The sequence below is a fragment of the Myripristis murdjan genome, chromosome 9, assembly GCF_902150065.1.
Source record: "Myripristis murdjan chromosome 9, fMyrMur1.1, whole genome shotgun sequence".
NCBI lineage: Eukaryota > Metazoa > Chordata > Actinopteri > Holocentriformes > Holocentridae > Myripristis > Myripristis murdjan.
Genome location: NC_043988.1, coordinates 31765267 through 31784153, shown reverse-complemented (window position 1 = coordinate 31784153; position 18887 = coordinate 31765267). Strand labels below are relative to the sequence as shown.

At 40.8% G+C, this 18887-nt stretch overlaps 1 protein-coding gene across 2 annotated transcripts in view; it reads left to right on the top strand.

The window, feature by feature from the left end:
- dapk1 (death-associated protein kinase 1) overlaps window positions 1-18887 on the top strand; it is a 129246-nt gene that overhangs the window by 68436 nt on the left and 41923 nt on the right. For both annotated transcript variants that reach the window (XM_030059452.1, XM_030059451.1), the window contains exons 6-11: window positions 773-821; window positions 1073-1099; window positions 7289-7441; window positions 12664-12709; window positions 12981-13070; window positions 14609-14701. In XM_030059452.1, the coding sequence (XP_029915312.1) occupies window positions 773-821; window positions 1073-1099; window positions 7289-7441; window positions 12664-12709; window positions 12981-13070; window positions 14609-14701 (458 nt within the window). The remainder of the gene's footprint in view (window positions 1-772; window positions 822-1072; window positions 1100-7288; window positions 7442-12663; window positions 12710-12980; window positions 13071-14608; window positions 14702-18887) is intronic.

Sequence of the window (18887 nt, the reverse complement as noted above, 5' to 3'; positions counted from 1 at the left end):
TTGTGAAGCCAATAAATTGTGCTGCACTAATTTGTATGAAGTGCCATAGAAATTAATTTAGTATCTGATGGCTCATACCATTCATGCTCATTTTTGCGTAAACATGTGCAGTTATAGCAGAAAAATAATCAGTTTTAGGGCTCAGATTAAAAAAATAAGGGGCTTTAAAAAAAAAGAAAAATTTAAGAAAACACCTCTTCAAGGAAACAAAAATAAAATGAACCCACTGTTAATGCAGACAAAGCTCATCAAGGAGGAAAAATGGCGTTGCATGAACAAAACGCCAGGAGTCTGGGAGATAAATAATAATAATAAAAAAAAAAAAACAGCTTCAGCGATGTGAGTGAAATGTGATCAGTCAGAAATCAGGATCAGAAATACATTATTGATCCCCGAGGGGAAATTGGGTCAGTTGCAGATGCTCAGTTCTCAAGAGAACATTTAAAGAAAGAGAAGAGAAAAGAAACAAGAAATATAAAAACACGTGCCTCCAACTTCCTAAAAAAAAAAAAAAAAAGTATTTCCATGATATGTAAAGTTGTATTAAAACTGTGTGCATTAAGTCTAAATATGTGCATTAACTCTACAAAATATTACAACAATAAATACATAAGTAAGACACTGAGCATGTGTAAAAAAAAAAAAAAAAAAAAAAGATACCTATGTACACCATATATACACGGGGATATTGCGCTAGTGTATGTCTCTGTGTGTGAAATGTGTGTTAAACTTAAAGATAACTCTCCTTTTGTGTTGTGTGTTTGCCTTGCAGCCCCAGAGGTGGTCAACTATGAACCTTTGGGCTTGGAGGCAGACATGTGGTGAGTAAACACACACACACACACACACGCTCTGCTCAGTGCTGAACATATGGCTCCTGTTTCTGAGGCACGTGCTGTGGAGCAATTTTCATATATCGTAGTGTGTGTGTGTGTGTGTGTGTGTGGTGCTGCTGTCAAAACCCAAGAATGTTCCTGTTCGCATTAATTACAAGTTTAGAGAATGTATTCATTGTTTTAATCCCCGTCTCTCTCTCTCTCTCTCTCTCTGTCTCTCTCTCTCCTCGCCTCAGGAGTGTTGGTGTGATAACCTACATACTGTAAGTATCTGGAATGCCACTAATGATGATGAGTAATTATGTAAAGCGCGTATGAATAGAGGAGGCGTCCGTCCCCGCGGGCTCGGAGCACACACTTTGTGCATTTTGATTCACGTTTGCTCGGAGACCTTTGAGGAGCCGTCGCTCATGAACCGCTGACGGTGGCTTATGATGTTTGTTGGGACGGAAAGAGGTTAATGGCTGCCCTGTGACATTTATGCCGCTCGACTCACCGGGCCGCTCAGGAGAGACGCCGCGGCCGCTCGTTGGTTCGGTTTGTCGTGAATAATGTAACAGCCTGCAGCCAGGACATGAAAACCGTGTGTGTGTGTGTGTGTGTGCATTTGTCTCAGACGTAGCATCCATCATTGTCCATTTAAACTACATTTAGATTGATGGTTAAAACTGATACTGTCAAGTCTCTCTGAGCTATGTGAACCGTTTTTAATAACCATCGACTTTTAGTGCCTTTACCTTTTTTCTTTACGTTTTCTTCTTTTGTTTGATTCAGAAATTTCTTTTGTGTCTTTATTCTTCATGGAAAGTTAATAATGCATCCCAGACGTGCCGCCCATGGTTGAGAAGGTGAGGTGGTTAATTCACCAAAATTCACATTATTTGTTATGGATTCACCGTCCGCCAGTCCCAATTCGATTCCGGTACCTGGGCTTTGAGTATCGGCCAGTACCAAGTACCAATTTGATACCAGAGCTCTTATTTCTTAATGATGATGATGATTATTATTGTTATTGTTGTTATTGTTGAGTAAAAATACACGAAAATGCATTAAATTTAAATGCATTACAAAGCAGTTAATTTGAACTGTAGGCTAAGCAGGATTCACATTGAAACAGGTGCAGCAGCGTAAATTGCCATGGCGACTCCTTTAATAGTTTGAAAAGCTTGACATTAGTAGATTTCACTCATTAGTAAGAACCACTACGGTTTAATTTCATCATGTGACTGCAGTACCGGCACATGCCACTGTGGCGCTGTACTGTAATCAGCATAATGCACCAGGAGAGGCGCTGCTGAAGAAGAAGAAAACCTCTGTGTTCACTAACTACAGCCTGAATAACAGAATGGCTACAGAAGTATGGCTCAGTAACGCCAGTCTGATATTCGATCTGTGAATTACGTCTGGATCAGCACCCCGAGCCACAGTCAGGTGAAATCTTGAATTCTGATTGGCTGAGAGGCATTTATATCAACCTCTGCTGGCACTGACACTCCAGTGTATGTATCACTCAGCTGTGTTTACCTTGAGCTAGACTGATACACAGCAACGATCATGTAGGTGGAGTTGTTTTTCTCTGTGGAATCACTTTCTCAGAAGCAAACATTGGAAAAAAAAAAAAAAATAAACAGCAACAAGTTAAAAACTAGAAGGCACTCGGTACGGTGCAGACCTCCACCAGGACGATGCCGCTGTGTAAAGATATGCACCTTCCACATGTTGGATATGCACCGAAAGTTAATCCCACCGCCCGCCACACACACCTTTGGCCAATTGGTGGGAAGAGTTCATTAGTTTTTCCTTGCCCCATGACCAACATTTGTACAAAGTTGCATGCAATTCTGATCTTAACTCTTGGAAAATGGGGCAAAAACATAACCCCCATCCGGCTCTGTCACTGAAACTGATAAAACCGCAATAACAGTCAGTCAGCTCAGTTTGTGTTGACATTGTGGAGAATGTGTAAATTTAATTCTGTTTATTATCGAGGTTGTAGTTTGCTGAGGTCTTGTACTGGACTGCGGACTGTGTTTCTATTTTTTTGTCCCTCCCTATTTATATACAATGAGGGGGGACAGAATAGTGGAAACAGCTGTCAGTAAAATGCAGTCCAGTGCAACAGCAGCACTAACTATGAGCTCAATGTCAAACATAGAAGTGAATGAACACCTCTATTACTTTGACAACAAGAAAACCTGAGCATCATAGGCAACAGGAAAGGAAACTTTATGGCACAACAGTTGGATTGGATTAGATTGGATTGTACAGGTAGAGCTGATAAAGTGGCCACTGAGTGTATAGCGCCCACTCTGGTATGTAACTACTTAATTATTTTCAACCAGAGCCATGATAACATTTCTTACATTCAACATTTCTCCACTTACTTCACTAAAGAGAGAGTTCATTTCCCTCCACATCCAACCCAGTGGCACAGAATATAAATTGGATTATAGAGGCTGCCAGCTCTCTCTGTGACAGTCCTTGTTTGTTTACTGCAAGTACACAAATGACTCAAAGTTAATGTGCTAACGATTTGTTGATGTTGAAATGCTACTCGCAGCATCTTTAAGGTTATTTTGCTCTTTTGGTTTCCCGTGTGTGGCTCCATGTTACAGCAGCTAACAGCATTTTACTCTACAGCAAACCGGCCTTCTTGTTTTACTACTGAATAGCAGGAGGTGCGGGAGTGTTCATTTCTTTTGGGCAGCAAAACAGCTTCAACACAGTTTCCATTCATCAGCCAGAGAACAGTTCAACCCCTCAGCTAATCATCAGAGGTGCTTTGCAGTCTTTTTTTTTTTTTTTTTTTTTACCTATCTACAGCACTTTCTCAGCTCCCACACACACCTCCACCCATAAGAGAGACTCCTACACAAAGGCAAGCATGAACATACTGTGTGCTTTTTGTGCACGCAACACACGTAGAGCCCGGACATACACAAATATAGCAGTATAAAGAAAATATTGTGTCAAAACACATTTATCTTGGAAAGAAATTTAAACTTGTCAAAGGGAGAACATTTGTCGACATTGAAATTTCCCAATTACCAACCCATTCACAGCCGTATAGACGATATAAATCGTGTGAATGTCATTACCTTGAAGTTTACGATCTCATATAATAAGACTTTTATGTTTTTTTTTTGTCACATGCTGTTCATTATCTAATATTTCAAACAGCTGATTATGTCATTTTAAATGGTTACTATTGCATCTCATGGCATAATGAGTACCTATACATAAAATTCAACTTAGTAATGTAGCACTATAAAAGTGGTGGAGCTTATTTGACTCTACCTCGTATGCACACGCACTCACACACACACACACACACACACACAAACAGGCATACGCTCATGCATTTTGTTGCATACACACGTGCACTTGCACACACACACACACACACACACACACATTCCTTGCTCATGCTGTCCACCCACACAGCCGTCACAGCTCAGCCCGGCAAGGTAAAAAATAAACCTTCAGCTGCCTATTATCACAGCTAAGCAGCAGTAAGGTGCACCTACTGTTCATCTGCTTTTGTAAGGAAAGGTGAGAAAATCTAATCTGCTCTAAAAGTAAAAAAAAAAATTCACCCCAAAACAAAATTTCAGTGTTTTTTTTTTTTTTTTCTGATACTGTGTAAAACATGCCAGGCTAGGATGCTTTATTGCTGTGCTGTGTTGCTGTAGGATGGCTATGAATCTGCTGTCATGTGAAAGGTTGTGTGAAACCATTCGGGCTGATGAATCACACACACACACACACTTAATCCCGTGGAATTTATGAGGGAAGTGGCTTTGCATGGTGAAGTGAAATCACCAGAGTTCACGTCAGAGTTTGAATTGGTTTGTGGTCGCGTGCATCACCGGGGAGGAGAAGGCAAATCTGACTCCAGCGCAGGGTTGTTGCATAATTCCAGTTCTTTTCCAGAAACAACCGTCCCGGCCTTGTTTTCTGCATGAGTGACAGCAGGACTGTCGCAACGTTAGGTAACTCCTGTAGAAAGTAAAGCTGCACCAGGCAGCTGGAGTGCACTGTAGTGGCTCCAGAGAGACAACAGGATGAGTTTTTAGAAGTTTGAAGGACTTCACTCTCCTGAAATCACAGTAACGTGACATCTGGACCTGAATGTGTTCGCCTTAGTTTGTGTTGGAGGCGGACACGGTGTCAAAAACACCCTCACAGCAGGTTCAGGTGTGGCCGGGGAGTCCAGGTTTCTCTGGACAAGGTGCTTGGTCGCTGCTATTTAAGAGAAAGACTTGAATTTTGCTCTTCAATTTAAATTCGCCATTTTCAGCCCGTGCAATGAGATTTTCCACTCGTTACTAGAGCTGAAGAATCTGCTAAAAATAAAACATATTGCCATGATTTTGGCACATATTGCAATTGCGAAATGATTCATGATGTTATTGACAGTGACCATTTTGCACCACAATTCTCTTCACTGAAAAAATATTTAAAAAGTGATGCGGATTTTTTTTTTTTTTTTTTTTTTTTTTTGACATTTTTGCTTTGGGGTCTGTACCAAACAAACATGTTTTCTTACATCTGGAGAATATAATTTGTAGGTCAGAGCATCTCTGTTGTGCCATAATATCTTTATTTACAACACATTTAATCTTTGTAAAAAAAAAAAAAAAAAAAATTGCAAATCCTGCAATTTTGATATTGCACTTTGACATATTGCAGTTTCTATAATATTGCGATTCATTTTTCAGCCCCACCAGTTCCCGCACCTATTATCAGTATATTTATATATTTCTTTTATTCTTTTCATGTATATTATTAATTTATCATATATTAATATATATTTCATATACATAAATATAGGTAAATGTTGAATTATACATCATCATAAAAAATGTATTCCATGAGGCTGAACTCTGACAGTCTCTGCCAGTGACCGGACATCAGGGGCTTCCACATGGAAATTACATTATGAATTATACATTATGATTATACAGTACATCTATTCTTTATATGCATATTCTATTCTATATTATGCCTATATTCTCTATTTTATTTCATTACACATATAGTCTGTGCAAAGGTTGAAAGTTGGAAGGTATGTAGATTTTAGTAGATATTGTTTTTTATTACTCTTACAGGGCATGCACAGGTTTTTTTTCCTATATTCTTTGTATTGAGCTGCTGTATGTGCTTAATTTTCTTAAGATATATATTTATATATTTCTCTCTGCTCTCGTGTTGAGAGGTGTATTTTGTGTAGTCTGCCGGTGTTCCTGTGCAGCGTCTGGCTAACCTGCAGCCCCAGTTTGTGATTTATTGCAGCCACGTGAAGCAGGGAGGCTTCTCCCCGTGCAGCTTTATGTCTGTGCTGTAGAGGCGTTTAGGGGGAACAGTGTCACCGCCGAGCCGCCACTCGGTGCTTTATTGCAGCTCTCTCCGCCGCGCTCTATGAAGAATTGCCTAAATTACTTGTTTGTTGGTGAGCAGCTGCAGCTTAAACAGCCAATAAATTTATATCTTTTCTCTCGACTCGAGCTTGACCCTGGCCGAGTCCCAGGCGGCTGGTTAATTAGCTGCTGGTGCCGGTGCTGATGCGCTGGGCAGGCTGCGGCGTGGAAGGAGAGCCCGGGATTTGTCACACGCCGACATTTGGTTAAACCGCCTGAGCCGCGGCAGATTTGGCCCTCATCAGCATGTGTGACCACTCAGCCGTGTGTGTGTGTGTGTGTGTGTGTGTGTGAGGTGTATGCTGTACGCTGTGTCTTGGTGTGAGCACGTGTCCACATCACTGTGCTTTTGCCTGTGTGTGTGTGTGTGTGTGTGGGTGGGTGGCCACATTATCCCCTCCCTGCATCTGCTTATTTTTCTGTGAGCATTCAAGTGAGAGGTGTGAAAGTGCTTATTGCACTAAATTACCCGGCATTTAAAATTCCTGCGCTCCTTCCTTCAAAGGCCCGGCGTAGTCGGTGGGATTGAGAGCCGTCCAGCTGGATTGCTCAAGATATTGTTTGATTAACGCACTTGGAACGCTTTAGTTTGATAGCAATTCTTGACTAATGAGCCAGCGGTGATAAGCTAGCTCTGTAATCACATTACCACATCAACAAGAAGCGAGGTCTTAGTTTCGGTTTCCGGGGCCAAAGCTAATCAACGCGGGCCGCATGAGTCTGCATCGGACTGAAATTCAACTCCATTCCCTTTCCTTTTGATTACCAGGCCCCGCCGGGACAAGCAGGGTGATGAGAGAGTGCTGCTTTGGTCAGATTAGATTAGATTATAGTCTTCCAAAGTTGATTGAGTTGATTAAAGCCGGGGCGGCGTACACAGGCCGCACATGCAGCAGGAAAGATATTCATTGGCGTCTTGTTAAACTTCAATTTTCGTTACATTTTCAAAAACAAAACAGATGGTTGATTGCACTTGTCTTATCTTGTGTGTTTTTTTTTTTTTGTTTGTTTGTTTTTGCTTCCATCCCGCAGTCTGAGCGGCGCATCTCCTTTCCTGGGCGACAACAAGCAGGAGACGCTGGCCAACGTGTCGGCTGTGGACTACACCTTCGACGAGGAGTTCTTCAGCAACACCAGCGTCCTGGCCAAAGACTTCATAGCGCGGCTCCTCGTCAAAGACCCCAAGTACGCACAGCCGCCCCTTAATGGATCCATTGATCGCTTTCTCGTGATGATCAAAGTTGTGGAAAAGAATATTGCTTACGTCCTTACTCCTTATGTGAAAGTTAAAGTGCATTAATAGCTGGAAAGAAAGAAAAAAAAAAAAAACCTCCCAAGGTCACACGCCGGGCAGACTATCATTATGCCGGCCTTGAAGAAAATGCTTAGACAGTGAACGCTGCAGCCTCCCTCAGGTTTTCAGCTTCATTTACGCAGCTCATTATTCAGTAACTGAGGTATAAAGGGATTTGCTCTGTAAAAGTGTCAGTTAAGGACTTAAAACTCGAAAGACCACACGCCTGCGGCAATTAGGATTTAAAACTTAAATTACCCCCGGCTTTGTAAGAGCAATATTCTGATTCTTATATGAGCTTTTGTTCCGCGACATTTGACCTTTAATTGCATCGGTTGAATTTTGAAAAAGGTGACTCGAAAAAATAAATTCTGTTCTGCAGGTTTATCCAAACAAAACTCCCTCTTTAGGCTCATCGGCAGCGTTACCTCAAACCGCCTCGCTCATCGCCGGGCTCCTCTGAATGGCCGCGTTTACGCTTTAAGACGATACCTGCCATCAAAACTCCACTGAAATGAATTTCTCACGTATAATTACCGCTGCCGCCTCGGAGAAACATAAAAGCGAGCGAGAGTGAAGGGGGTAAATGGAGGTGAATAATTGTAGGTGTTGGAACAATCGCAGTTAAATTGGCTAAAGCAGCGCCGGAGATGGCGGTTTGTTAAGCAGACGCTCGGCAAAGACTCGAGACCGCCTTCACAAGCTTCAGATCCCCGCTCGGGCGCGTCGGAGTGGAATGGCGTTTAATTGATCTGCGTTATGAGGCGACATGGAGATTAGAGCGAGATAAATAAACAGCCTCTCCGACGGCTCTCTCTCTTCAGGCTGCAGATTGTTTAAAGGATAATGTACAGCCTGTCGGTCATTCTTGCAAAATAAACCTCGCTTATTTATTTATTTATTTTATTTTATTTATTTATTTGGATCCCCATTAGCTGCCACCGAAGTAGCAGCTACTCTTCCTGGGGTCCACAACAAACAACAGTAATTATCACACATTACAGATCTCAATGAAAACAGTTAACAATCCTAATAAAAACCTTTCCAAGACAAATAAAAGTGAAATAAAATCAAACATCACAACACCTCAACTTAACAATCATGATTTGTTCAGTTCAGTCCATTCACATTAGGGTTATTCATCATTTGTTTTTTTTAGCAGCCTCTTAAAACTTGCCTTACTGGGTGCTCCAGTGATTATAGTTGGTAACGTATGCCATATTGTAAAGGCCCTATAGATTACAGATCTGCATATTTCATTTGTTCTGGGTTTTTGTTTAACCATGTGACCCTTAGTAGCTTGCCTGGTGAGAATACTTATTTCACATTCACTTACGAAAGAAAGCAATAATTCAGCGATGTATTAATCCTGAAATGATATTACTAGCCTCTGATAGTGCATAGATTTGATTTGCATCCATAATTAGATGTGTTTGTAGCATTTCAGCGATTGTACTGAACCAAACTTGAGTCTGTGTTTCTATAGTGTTTTTGTGTGTGTGTGTTGTTCGTATTTGACCTTGTGATTCGATTTGATTTGATTTGATAGTAAATGGGCCGACATTTCTGCACAAAGTGATAAACGAAACAGTCCATAGTAATCACAGGTCTGTTGTCCATAGTGACCCAGTGCCTTCCTCGACCAATCAGGTTGAAGTATTTAACACAGCCATGTTCGGCACCACGTCGTACAAAACCAGAAGACTATTGACTATGATACACTGATACATATTGTAAATTTTCATCACCTACAGGACAGTGCCAATGATTTTGCATGTTTAGTGTCATATCCACTAAATGTATAAACGTCAAGTTTCTGCTCATCTTTTCCCACACACTGCAAAAACTCAAAATCTTACCAAGAATATTTGTCTTATTTCTAGTCAAAATGTCTTATTTCTAGTCAAAATATCTCATTACACTTAAAATAAGACATGATCACCTCAGAAGTAACTTGTTTTTAGACAATTTTCACTTGTTTCATTGGCAAAATTTGCCAGTGGAACAAGTGAAAATTAGCTTGAAACAAGTGAAAATTGTCTAAAAACAAGTTATTTCTTATGGTGATCATGTCTTTTTTTAAGTGTAATGAGATATTTTGACTAGAAATAAGACAAATATTCTTGGTGAGATTTTGAGTTTTTACAGTGCAGCAAGAGGTCCTATTTTAGAGCTGCCATGTCATTTCTCCTCCCTTTTCTCCAGCCGTTGGTTTCCATTCATTCCGCCACGATGTGAAAATTAACTTGCAGAGATTTCAGACTTTCTTCACACCAGTTTTCTCTCACCGTAATAAAGTCCTCCACATTAAGTTTTGCTAAAAGCAGCGGCACTGCTGTGTTTTGATGACTTCAAACTTCAAACCACAGCCAATTATCAATTATGTGGTTTATGAATGTTGAGGACTTACTTACTTCTCCGCAGAAGCAGAACATTATAAGGCGGCTATTTCAACCAAAAAATTCACATTTAAAAATCAAGGGATTCTGATGAAACAGTATGTGGTGAAATCTTAAATACACCCCCCTGCATGATTTGCTGAATGTTTAGTTGCAGTGAAAAATGCGGATGAATTGTCGTTTGTGGGTCAAAAATCGAAAACCACTGGCCTGGTCCTTTACGTGTGGAAATAAGACACGAGAGACACTATTATCTGTTAATTTTGCTTAATTTTACCTGCGAAATCGAGTTGAGAGGGTCGGTCGTGGTTTTTTTTGGGTTGTGGGTTTTTTTTTGCATCAGACGCTTGTGAGTGGAAAAGAAAGAGGGATGTGGTGATAAGAGACGGAGGAATTATTTTATCATTGTTATTATTATTTTTATTTTTATTTTTTTATTTTTCCAACGGCTTTTGTAGCTTGAACTGGCATTTCCGTTAAACCAAAACAGTTTTCGGCTTGGTAGCTTCAGTGAGAAAGCCTGAGAGAAGCGACTGTGCTGCCTTTTCTTGAACTTCACGTTTTTTATTCCAACTTGACATTTTGAGCATTTTTCTGTTGCTCTGTAGGAGCGCCGGTCGTCTGCAGGGAGGAATCCCAATGAAGCTAGTGAGCAAGTTTTACGGGTTGCTGAAGGACAAATGCAGAAATATTTCACCCCTGATGTTGACGAGACACACGCAATTTCAGCTCCAGTTCAAAAAGTCAGGGTGCGAAACCTCGGCGTTCCTCATGCGGTCGTCTCGGTACCTCAATCGAGGCGTCGCTGATGAGACGAAAGGAAACTTATGAGAAGGAAGTGAAGCGTTGTGGGTCCAGAAAGGTCATTTATAAAGAATTTAGCCAGGCTTTTCATAAGAATAAAGGTCGACCATCACAGGAAAACATTGAAGGGTCTGTTTCATGCAAACATGCAAAAAAGCAGAAGTTCACATCATTTCTGTTAATCTGTTTTTTGTTTTGTTTTGTTTTTTGTTTTTTTGTTTAACGTCCAAAATGATGTTCAAGGATTCAAGGATTCAAGGAAATTTATTGTCATACCAACTCACATTTACATGCTAGTGGTACGAAATTAGCACTAAGGTCCCGGTATAAGCCTAAATAAATAAGTAAAGCAAGGTAAAAAAAGAAGTGTAAATATAGAATATAAGGGTGTTTTCACACATATTTGGGTCGACCCAATATACAATGTATCAATTTTCAACTGGAGCGGCTCGGTTTCACATATACTTTTTATCGCCGCACCAAGTCCACCGCTCTACAGAATGGAGCGTCATGTTTCCATGGCAACCAGACGAAAATGACATGTGTAGCACCATTGCCCCGGTGCCGGGGCCGACTGGTGCCGCGGGGGCGGGGGGGGTTGAAGTAGTAACATGAAAGGGCGCAAGCCAGTAATTTCACCTAGGGCGGCAACATAGGCAGAAAGTACTGTAAGGCATAAGGTAAACATATCTGTACATACAAACAGTGCAAACCGCTCGCGCTGCTTGTTGTTCCCTCCGACACTTCGGTTTTCTGTCAAAATAAGAGTTAATCGGTCATTTAAGATTACAGTAGACCCTTTTTTCTAATGTTCTCTAGCTCTTATTTTGACAGAAAACGGAAGTGCCGCACAGTTATTGTGCGGCTAACTGTTTACTTCTGCAAAAATAAGGTGAATCGCCTTATTTTGGGTTTACCTCAATATAATGCAAATAATTGCCCTGGCGGTTATTCGGGTGGGCGTTTAATAATGGGTGCATAATGGGTGCAGACCCCAGGCGTTTAAAAGAACCAGGCGGCTATTTGCGGCTGGGCAATTAATTGGTGAAATACCAACCAACCTACCAACCTCGGGTTCCCTGCGTTCACACCACTAGTTTGGTGCGCCGCACCGCACTAAAGGGCTTGATGCGCCGCTCCGAGACCACCCCTTCCAGCCGCTCTCGGTACAGCTGTTTAGGTCGACCTCGGGTGCGGCTAGTTGTGTTCACACTACCCGCACCGCACCAGTTAGGCCGGCCTAGACAGTTAGGTCGACCTAAACACTGTATGTGTGAAAACACCCTTAGTGTATATAGAATATAGAATATAAGTATAAACAGTATATATAAACAATATGTGTGAATATAAACAGTATGTATAACTATAAACAGTATATATAAATAAATAAATAAATAAATATAAATGTTCTGATACTGATATGATTTGGGTACACTGTGATATCATATTTTTGATAATGCACTGATTAGATTAATGAATGAAAATGCAAGATTCAGCACAGTCTCTTACACATAGAGAGGGTTGTGATGAGTCATGGCTAGACTGAATACATATTTGTATATTCCAGTTGTTTGCTATGATCTGTCTTTGTAAGCTAAATTGGAGACCCAGTTTCCTTGGAGATATCCGTCTTATTTTTAAGCAACGCCTGGATCATCAGGTTCACACGGCTAGCGTGGACTATTTTTATGGTGGCCAGCATTTCTGACAAAAAACAAGAGGATGCTTATCGGCTCAACATCTCTTTATTTCCAAACGGACATGAATGTGTAAATGGATGAAAAGTGAATACCGCTCATGTTAAGAAAACGTATCCGCCATCTGGGGCTGCTGCTGAATCGATTCTGCCTCGGGAAACCTCGAATATATTCTCATTCTTGCTTCGTTTTTATGCTTTTTTCTGTTCGCAGAAAGAGAATGACGATTCAGGACAGCCTCCAGCACCCCTGGATCAAGGTTGGAGTCTCAGCTTCTGGTCTTAGGCAATCAGATGACGCATGACACGTCAATATTTTTAAATAAATAACTACACAGATGCTGCATGTTATCATTCAATATAATTTTGGAGAAGCATCTCTGTTCTGGGTGCAGTGGTTTGGTTGGGACGGGCTTGGGTTTGTAGAAGCTGAACTTTGCCGGCTCATTGATTATTGCACCAGCATTTCCCAGCCAAGTTGATCCTCTGATGCCTTTTTTCTCTATCAATATTTTTTTTTTCTGAAACCAGCCAAAAGACACACAGCAAGCATTAAGCCGAAAGGAGTCGGCCGTGAACATGGAGAAGTTCAAGAAGTTTGCGGCGCGAAGAAAATGGAAAGTAAGTGCTGTTTCGACGTGCACACACACACACATACAAGGCATATTTTAAGGAAAGACAATTCTTAAAATGTGTTTGTTTTTTGTTTTTTTGTAACGTTGCCCGGTGTTTTATTTCTAAAATCGTCCTTAGCCTGACAGTTTCTTGTCAGGAGATTGGAGTTTGAGGTCGCCACCGGCTGCTCCAGGCTCACCAGAAGCAGTCGGTGTGTGTGTGTTGTGGTGGAAAGGCTCCCTGTCTGTTTTGGTTCGTCACAGCGGCCCCACTCCCGCCGCAAGAAAAACACGCCAGGCTTGTTTATCTGTGGCGGTCTTGGCGGTCTTGTCACGCCATGTCTCCGTCTCTGCTCGGCCTGCCATTCAGGCCGTGGCACACTGGCAGCTCCTGGCCCTGTGGCACCCTTGGTTTGACTTTGGCTTTCCACACACAAAAAAAAAAAAAGTAGACAAAAAATACAGATTGTGCATGTGCAAAAAAAAAAAAAACCAAACAATCCTTATTAAATACACCATCCCAAAAAAAAAATAAGGCCAAAAAAAAAAAAAAAATCACACCTGCAGTTACATATTAAATATTTTTAATAAATACTTCAGTCCAGTGATGCGGCTCACAGGCCAAATTGGGCCCACGAGCTCGTCTGATCCGGCCCCCGAGATGTTTTAGAGGGAAAAGGGGAAAAAAATGAACAAACATTTTATTAAATCATTTTTTTAATTTAATTATTTGCATCCAATTATTATCAGCAATGTGTAATAAGCAAAACAAGAGGTTTCTATGATACATTGGTAAATTAATGTTTAATGACAAATTGTGATGTGATGTGATGATATGAATGGTGATAAATTCAATACAATCGGCCTTACAGATTTAGACAAAAACACCAGGCTGGTTGCTGCGTTATGGTAGTTTAGCAAACATGATGTCAAAACAGCGAAAGGTCGACATGTAAAGTATTTCAAGAAAGACAGAAAGAGCAGCATGCTGTATATTTTTTGGCATTTCTCTCTTCTGCTTCATGTACTTCTACATTATGTATTATTTTCATGAGTCAGCATGCAGTTTCTCATTGATTGGGTGGCTACAAATTGATTGATTTAAAATAATATATCAGAAAGCAGCCTAAAATATCCATGTATCGACTCGAGTCATATTGATGTTTGCAAAAAAGTAATCGGGCCCCCTTACATGAACGAATGTGACCCGCTGCCTCATACGAGTCTTTTGTCGAATCCACTTTGATTTCAAGTCAAAACCAGGAATCACAAACCACAACCTGGAGAAAAACTCAGCTGAGCTCAGTACCAGCCAGAGAGCAACCAAAACTCAAGAGGAAGGAAAACCGTGTAACAAAAATGCATAAACGACATGTAAAGGAAATTAAATCAAGTTAAACAGAGCAGAAAATTGCCTTAGCTCTCCACCTGCCTCGCCGTGAAAAGGTAAGACGAATCCTCTTAATGTGACCTGACGTGAACTCGGCTTCTCCCTCCAGCCGCCCGGGCGCTCACCGATTCAGTCGTTTTCCTCCTGTTTTCCAGCAATCGGTCCGACTCATCTCCTTATGCAACCGGCTGTCCCGCTCCTTCCTGTCCCGGAGCAACATCAGCGTGGCGCGCAGCGACGACACTCTGGTAAGACTTTGGAGATAAAACGCTTTCACAGCTAAGATCTTGACGATAATTGATGTGGTTTGTTGGGTTAACATCAGGGCCGGGCGATATATACAGGGTGACCCAAAAGAACGGGAACTTTTTAACAATCCAATAAAACCAAGAGTGATGGAAGAAAAATATTTTATTCATAGTAACTGAAACCTGAAAACATGCCATTTAAGAAACAATGATGGAATTTTCATTTTTTTAAAATTGTGCTGCCACTTGCTCATGTCTGCCAATACGCACTTCAAAAATTCCTGTTTTTTTGGGTCACCCTGTATTTGTATCTGGGATTTTGAATATCGTAATATCGTGATGTGGCATAAATGTTGTCTTTTCTTGGTTTTAAAGGCTGCATCACAGTAAAAGTATGCAGTTTTCTGAACTTATTAGACTGCTCTATTATTTGCCTTTACCCTCTTAGTCCTTATAGGCATTAGTGTTGATTATTTATCAAAAATCATGTTGTGTAAATATTTTGTGAAAGTGCCAGTAGTCAGCCCAACAGTATCATCACAGTATACACTGCGTTCCAACTTATTATGCAAATGATATTTTTGTCCAATTTTCCTAAATAGTCAATGAAAATGACAGTATAATTTTCAAGTCACCAACAATTAGAGTATGATTTGATTTTTATTGAACAAAACTCAAAATGATAACAGTATTTTTTTAAAAAAATAAAAAACTCAAAATACACTGTTCCGAGCTATTACGCACAACAGATTTTCAAAACATTTTGTAGGTTGTAAAGAACTGAAAATGGTCATTTGTTGACTTTGCAGCATTAGAAGGTCATATTTACAGACATCAAAAGCTATTTCAATCAAAAACGTCTTAACAGGCCAAATTACATGTTAACATAAGAGCCCTTCTTAGATATCACCTGCAATCAAATGCAAAATATCATTTGCATAATAAGTTGGAATGCAGTGTAGATATTGAGGGGTTTTTTTTATGATAATTGATTTTGCCCATATCACTTAAGTTAACACCATCAAGGCTGTTGGTTGCTCCTCAGTTAAACATCGACTGTGTCATTATCAGGGACGCACGAAAACATCGGCACGTCATCGGTGTCGGCCGATATCAGCTTTAAGATGAAATTTCGTCATCGGCCTGAAATGGAAATTGTTTGTCAATATGACGAGAAAGAAATAGGTCAAATCTGCCCAGGTTGTGTTTGTTTCATAAAGGAAAACATCATCCAAGCCTGTTTCTGTAGGACGAACCTTGCAGATTTTATTTGAAAGAAGATGTTACGTAAAACACAATATGGCATGTTTTACATAACCTACACTGAATTCGTTCTCTTATTTTGCCCAGTGAATGTGTGGATTTTTGAAAAGCGTTGTGTTTTATGGCCGCGTGCGCCAGTGGGCCTTCACAATAAGAGTTCAAGTTCAAGTTTTATTTGTCACATGCCTGATGTACAAGTACAGTAGCAGTGAAATGCAATGGTGACAACTCCAGCACTGTGCAAGTAAAATGGATAAAAAAGAAATAAAAATAGAAAGAATATATGTACACTCCTATATACAATCCTATATACAATATACAATATACAATTACAATTACAATTATGAATTATGTCATAATAATTAAATGTTTGATGTTCTCTGCAGTTAGCTGGAAGGAACATGTGCATGTGTTGGCGTCGGCACCGGCAATCAGCCAGAAGAGCTTGAAAATATCGGTATATCAGATATTGACAAAAAATCCGATATCATGCATCAGTAATCATCATCTTTACCTCTGTGTCCCAGTCCTGCCTCCAGGAAAAGTCAAGTAAACAAAATGAAATAACCACCTGAGGATTAGCAAGTTAGCCTGATCATTTTTAAAAAATGTCACCAAATATCTTCTGAAATTTCGTCTATTATTTGCTGCCGTCATGAGGAATATCATTATCCTCAACCCAACGTTCAACCTTTGTTTTACAGATTCAATCAACTCTCCTGAGGATGTAGCCTCATCTTTTCCACAGCCGGCCGGATAACTTTGTAATCCCGGTTTGTGGAATACCCTCCAGGCGCCTGAAGGAGTTTCACATTGTTTATACTGCGAGTGTATTTTCTTTTTTTTTTTTTCATTTGGGCCCCGACCTCGCCGTTACAACTCACGACCACGTCCGGCTCAACAATCTCAGAGAATCTTAGGCTCTTGCATGTAATTGATCCGCTCTCGCCTCTGTGCCTCGGGCAGGTGTAGCATGTTTGAAGAACTGCAGGAATTTCTGCTTTTGAAACCTTGTGAGAACGGGATGATGAATGCACTTCCACCGAAGAGAAGATCTTTTTTTTTTTTGGCTGCGTTTTGAGTTCAGCTGTAAATCTTGTGTATCCAGGGTGTCTGAGAAAGCCGCACAGTGCCTCAGAAGTCATTAAGCGTCCTAAATTTATATCCACGAGGTCATATTTTATCTAATTACATTTATCCACCTGTTTTTTTTTTTGTTTGTTTTTTTTTAACAAATGAGTCAAAATATTCTGCATCAGTGTCATGAAACTCTTAGCTTACTGAGACTAATAACTTCTTTTTCTATATCGCTACACACTTACCTGCTGGAAAAACTCATTTTATACTTTTCTTTCATACGTATCTGTAGAGAGAAATCAGAGAAAATCCTTGGACTTGCCTATTTCAAGTTCAATGAAAAAAATAATGTTTTGATTCGTTACAGTATCAACTTGCTGTGTAAACACCAGAAACATTTAGTTAATAACCTACATTAGTCATTACAGTTACAGTCTTACATTTTGTTAATTTGTTTTGAATAGTTATAAAAAGGGTTCGGTTTATCTGTCTGATGCCAAATGTGTGTTTGTGTGTCTGTGTGTGTGTGTGTGTGTGTCTGCATGAGGAAGTTTTTATAGTCGTTGTAGTTTGTGTATGATAAAGAGATTTCCCTGCCCATGAGCCAACAGTCGATCTAAGCTCTCCGGGCTTCGAGTCTCAGTGAGAGGCTTAATGATTTACAGAGAAACGGGTCAAGGCCGGGCCTGTTTCCTTATCTGGACGCTTCATGGGAACTTCCAGGTTTCGCAGGCGAGTCGGTCGACGCGGCCGACAGGTGAGGATGCTGCTCCACCTGTAATGACACAACTGGCATTACAGGAGAAACTTGAGGCACGCCAATCACAGCCTCCGTTGGCCAAGATGCCACCAGAGCAAGTCGGGGATTGAAAGGAAAACCCTCCCTAAATGAACATTCACATGAAGACTGTGCAAAGTAAAGGAGAAATGTGCCGGTTTTATAATGTAATTTAGTTTTTTGATGCGGGTAACACAGATTAACACAACATTAAGGGCATCTGCATCAGGGCTACAGTGGAGTTTAATGCTGTATTTCTCCATGTATGAAAGTCCACTGCAGAACAGTGAGTCTTTTAAAGGGTGGACATTGAAATCTGACAGTTAAAAATCAAAATTTGATTTCTATTGCGCTGAAAGTGTCTCTTGGTTTGGCGAACTAACCATCAGACAAACACCCGAAACAAAAGATGTATCACCGATGATCGTTTTTAAACCGTGTTAAAGTATTTTAGAGTGGATTATTCCTTTACGTCAAGGAACTTTGGAGTCCGAAGGGCCGAAAGAGCAATTACTCGTTCACTTTCTGAGCCTGGATCTTCCCAGCCGGTCTGAGGGATTAAAACCAGCGACCTTCCAGTCATAAGACCGTTTCTCTAATTTTCTGGTCACCGCCCTGATGTTGTTGTTGAGCGTTTCCACTTTAGCCCCGTAGTTTAGACTGATCAGTGATCAATAACCGTAGAGATGTTGTGTTGGAAGGCGATCGTATTTCGATACACCGGTGTCGTCTGCTCAGAGGACTCTCGGCACCGTCGTCAGCCTGAAACACGGTCCAGAGGCGGCTCCTTGAACGCATCTTGCAAACAAAGAGAAGCAGATTGACAGCTTTATCCCCCCCCCTGCAACTTGGATTACACTTTCAAAGAGGTAGAATCCAGGACGCCCGTGGTGACAGCAAATCCCCGGCACGGTTGTTGTTGTTGGCGCTTGGCTGCTCATACATATTTGTGTCATGTTTTGCTGCACTCTGAGGTGCTTTAGTCATGGCTTTCCCAGCGGTGAGGCTGTGTTGAGGAATGTAGCTGGAGTGTCACGCTTCATCGAACAAACCCCATATCAGCCTTAT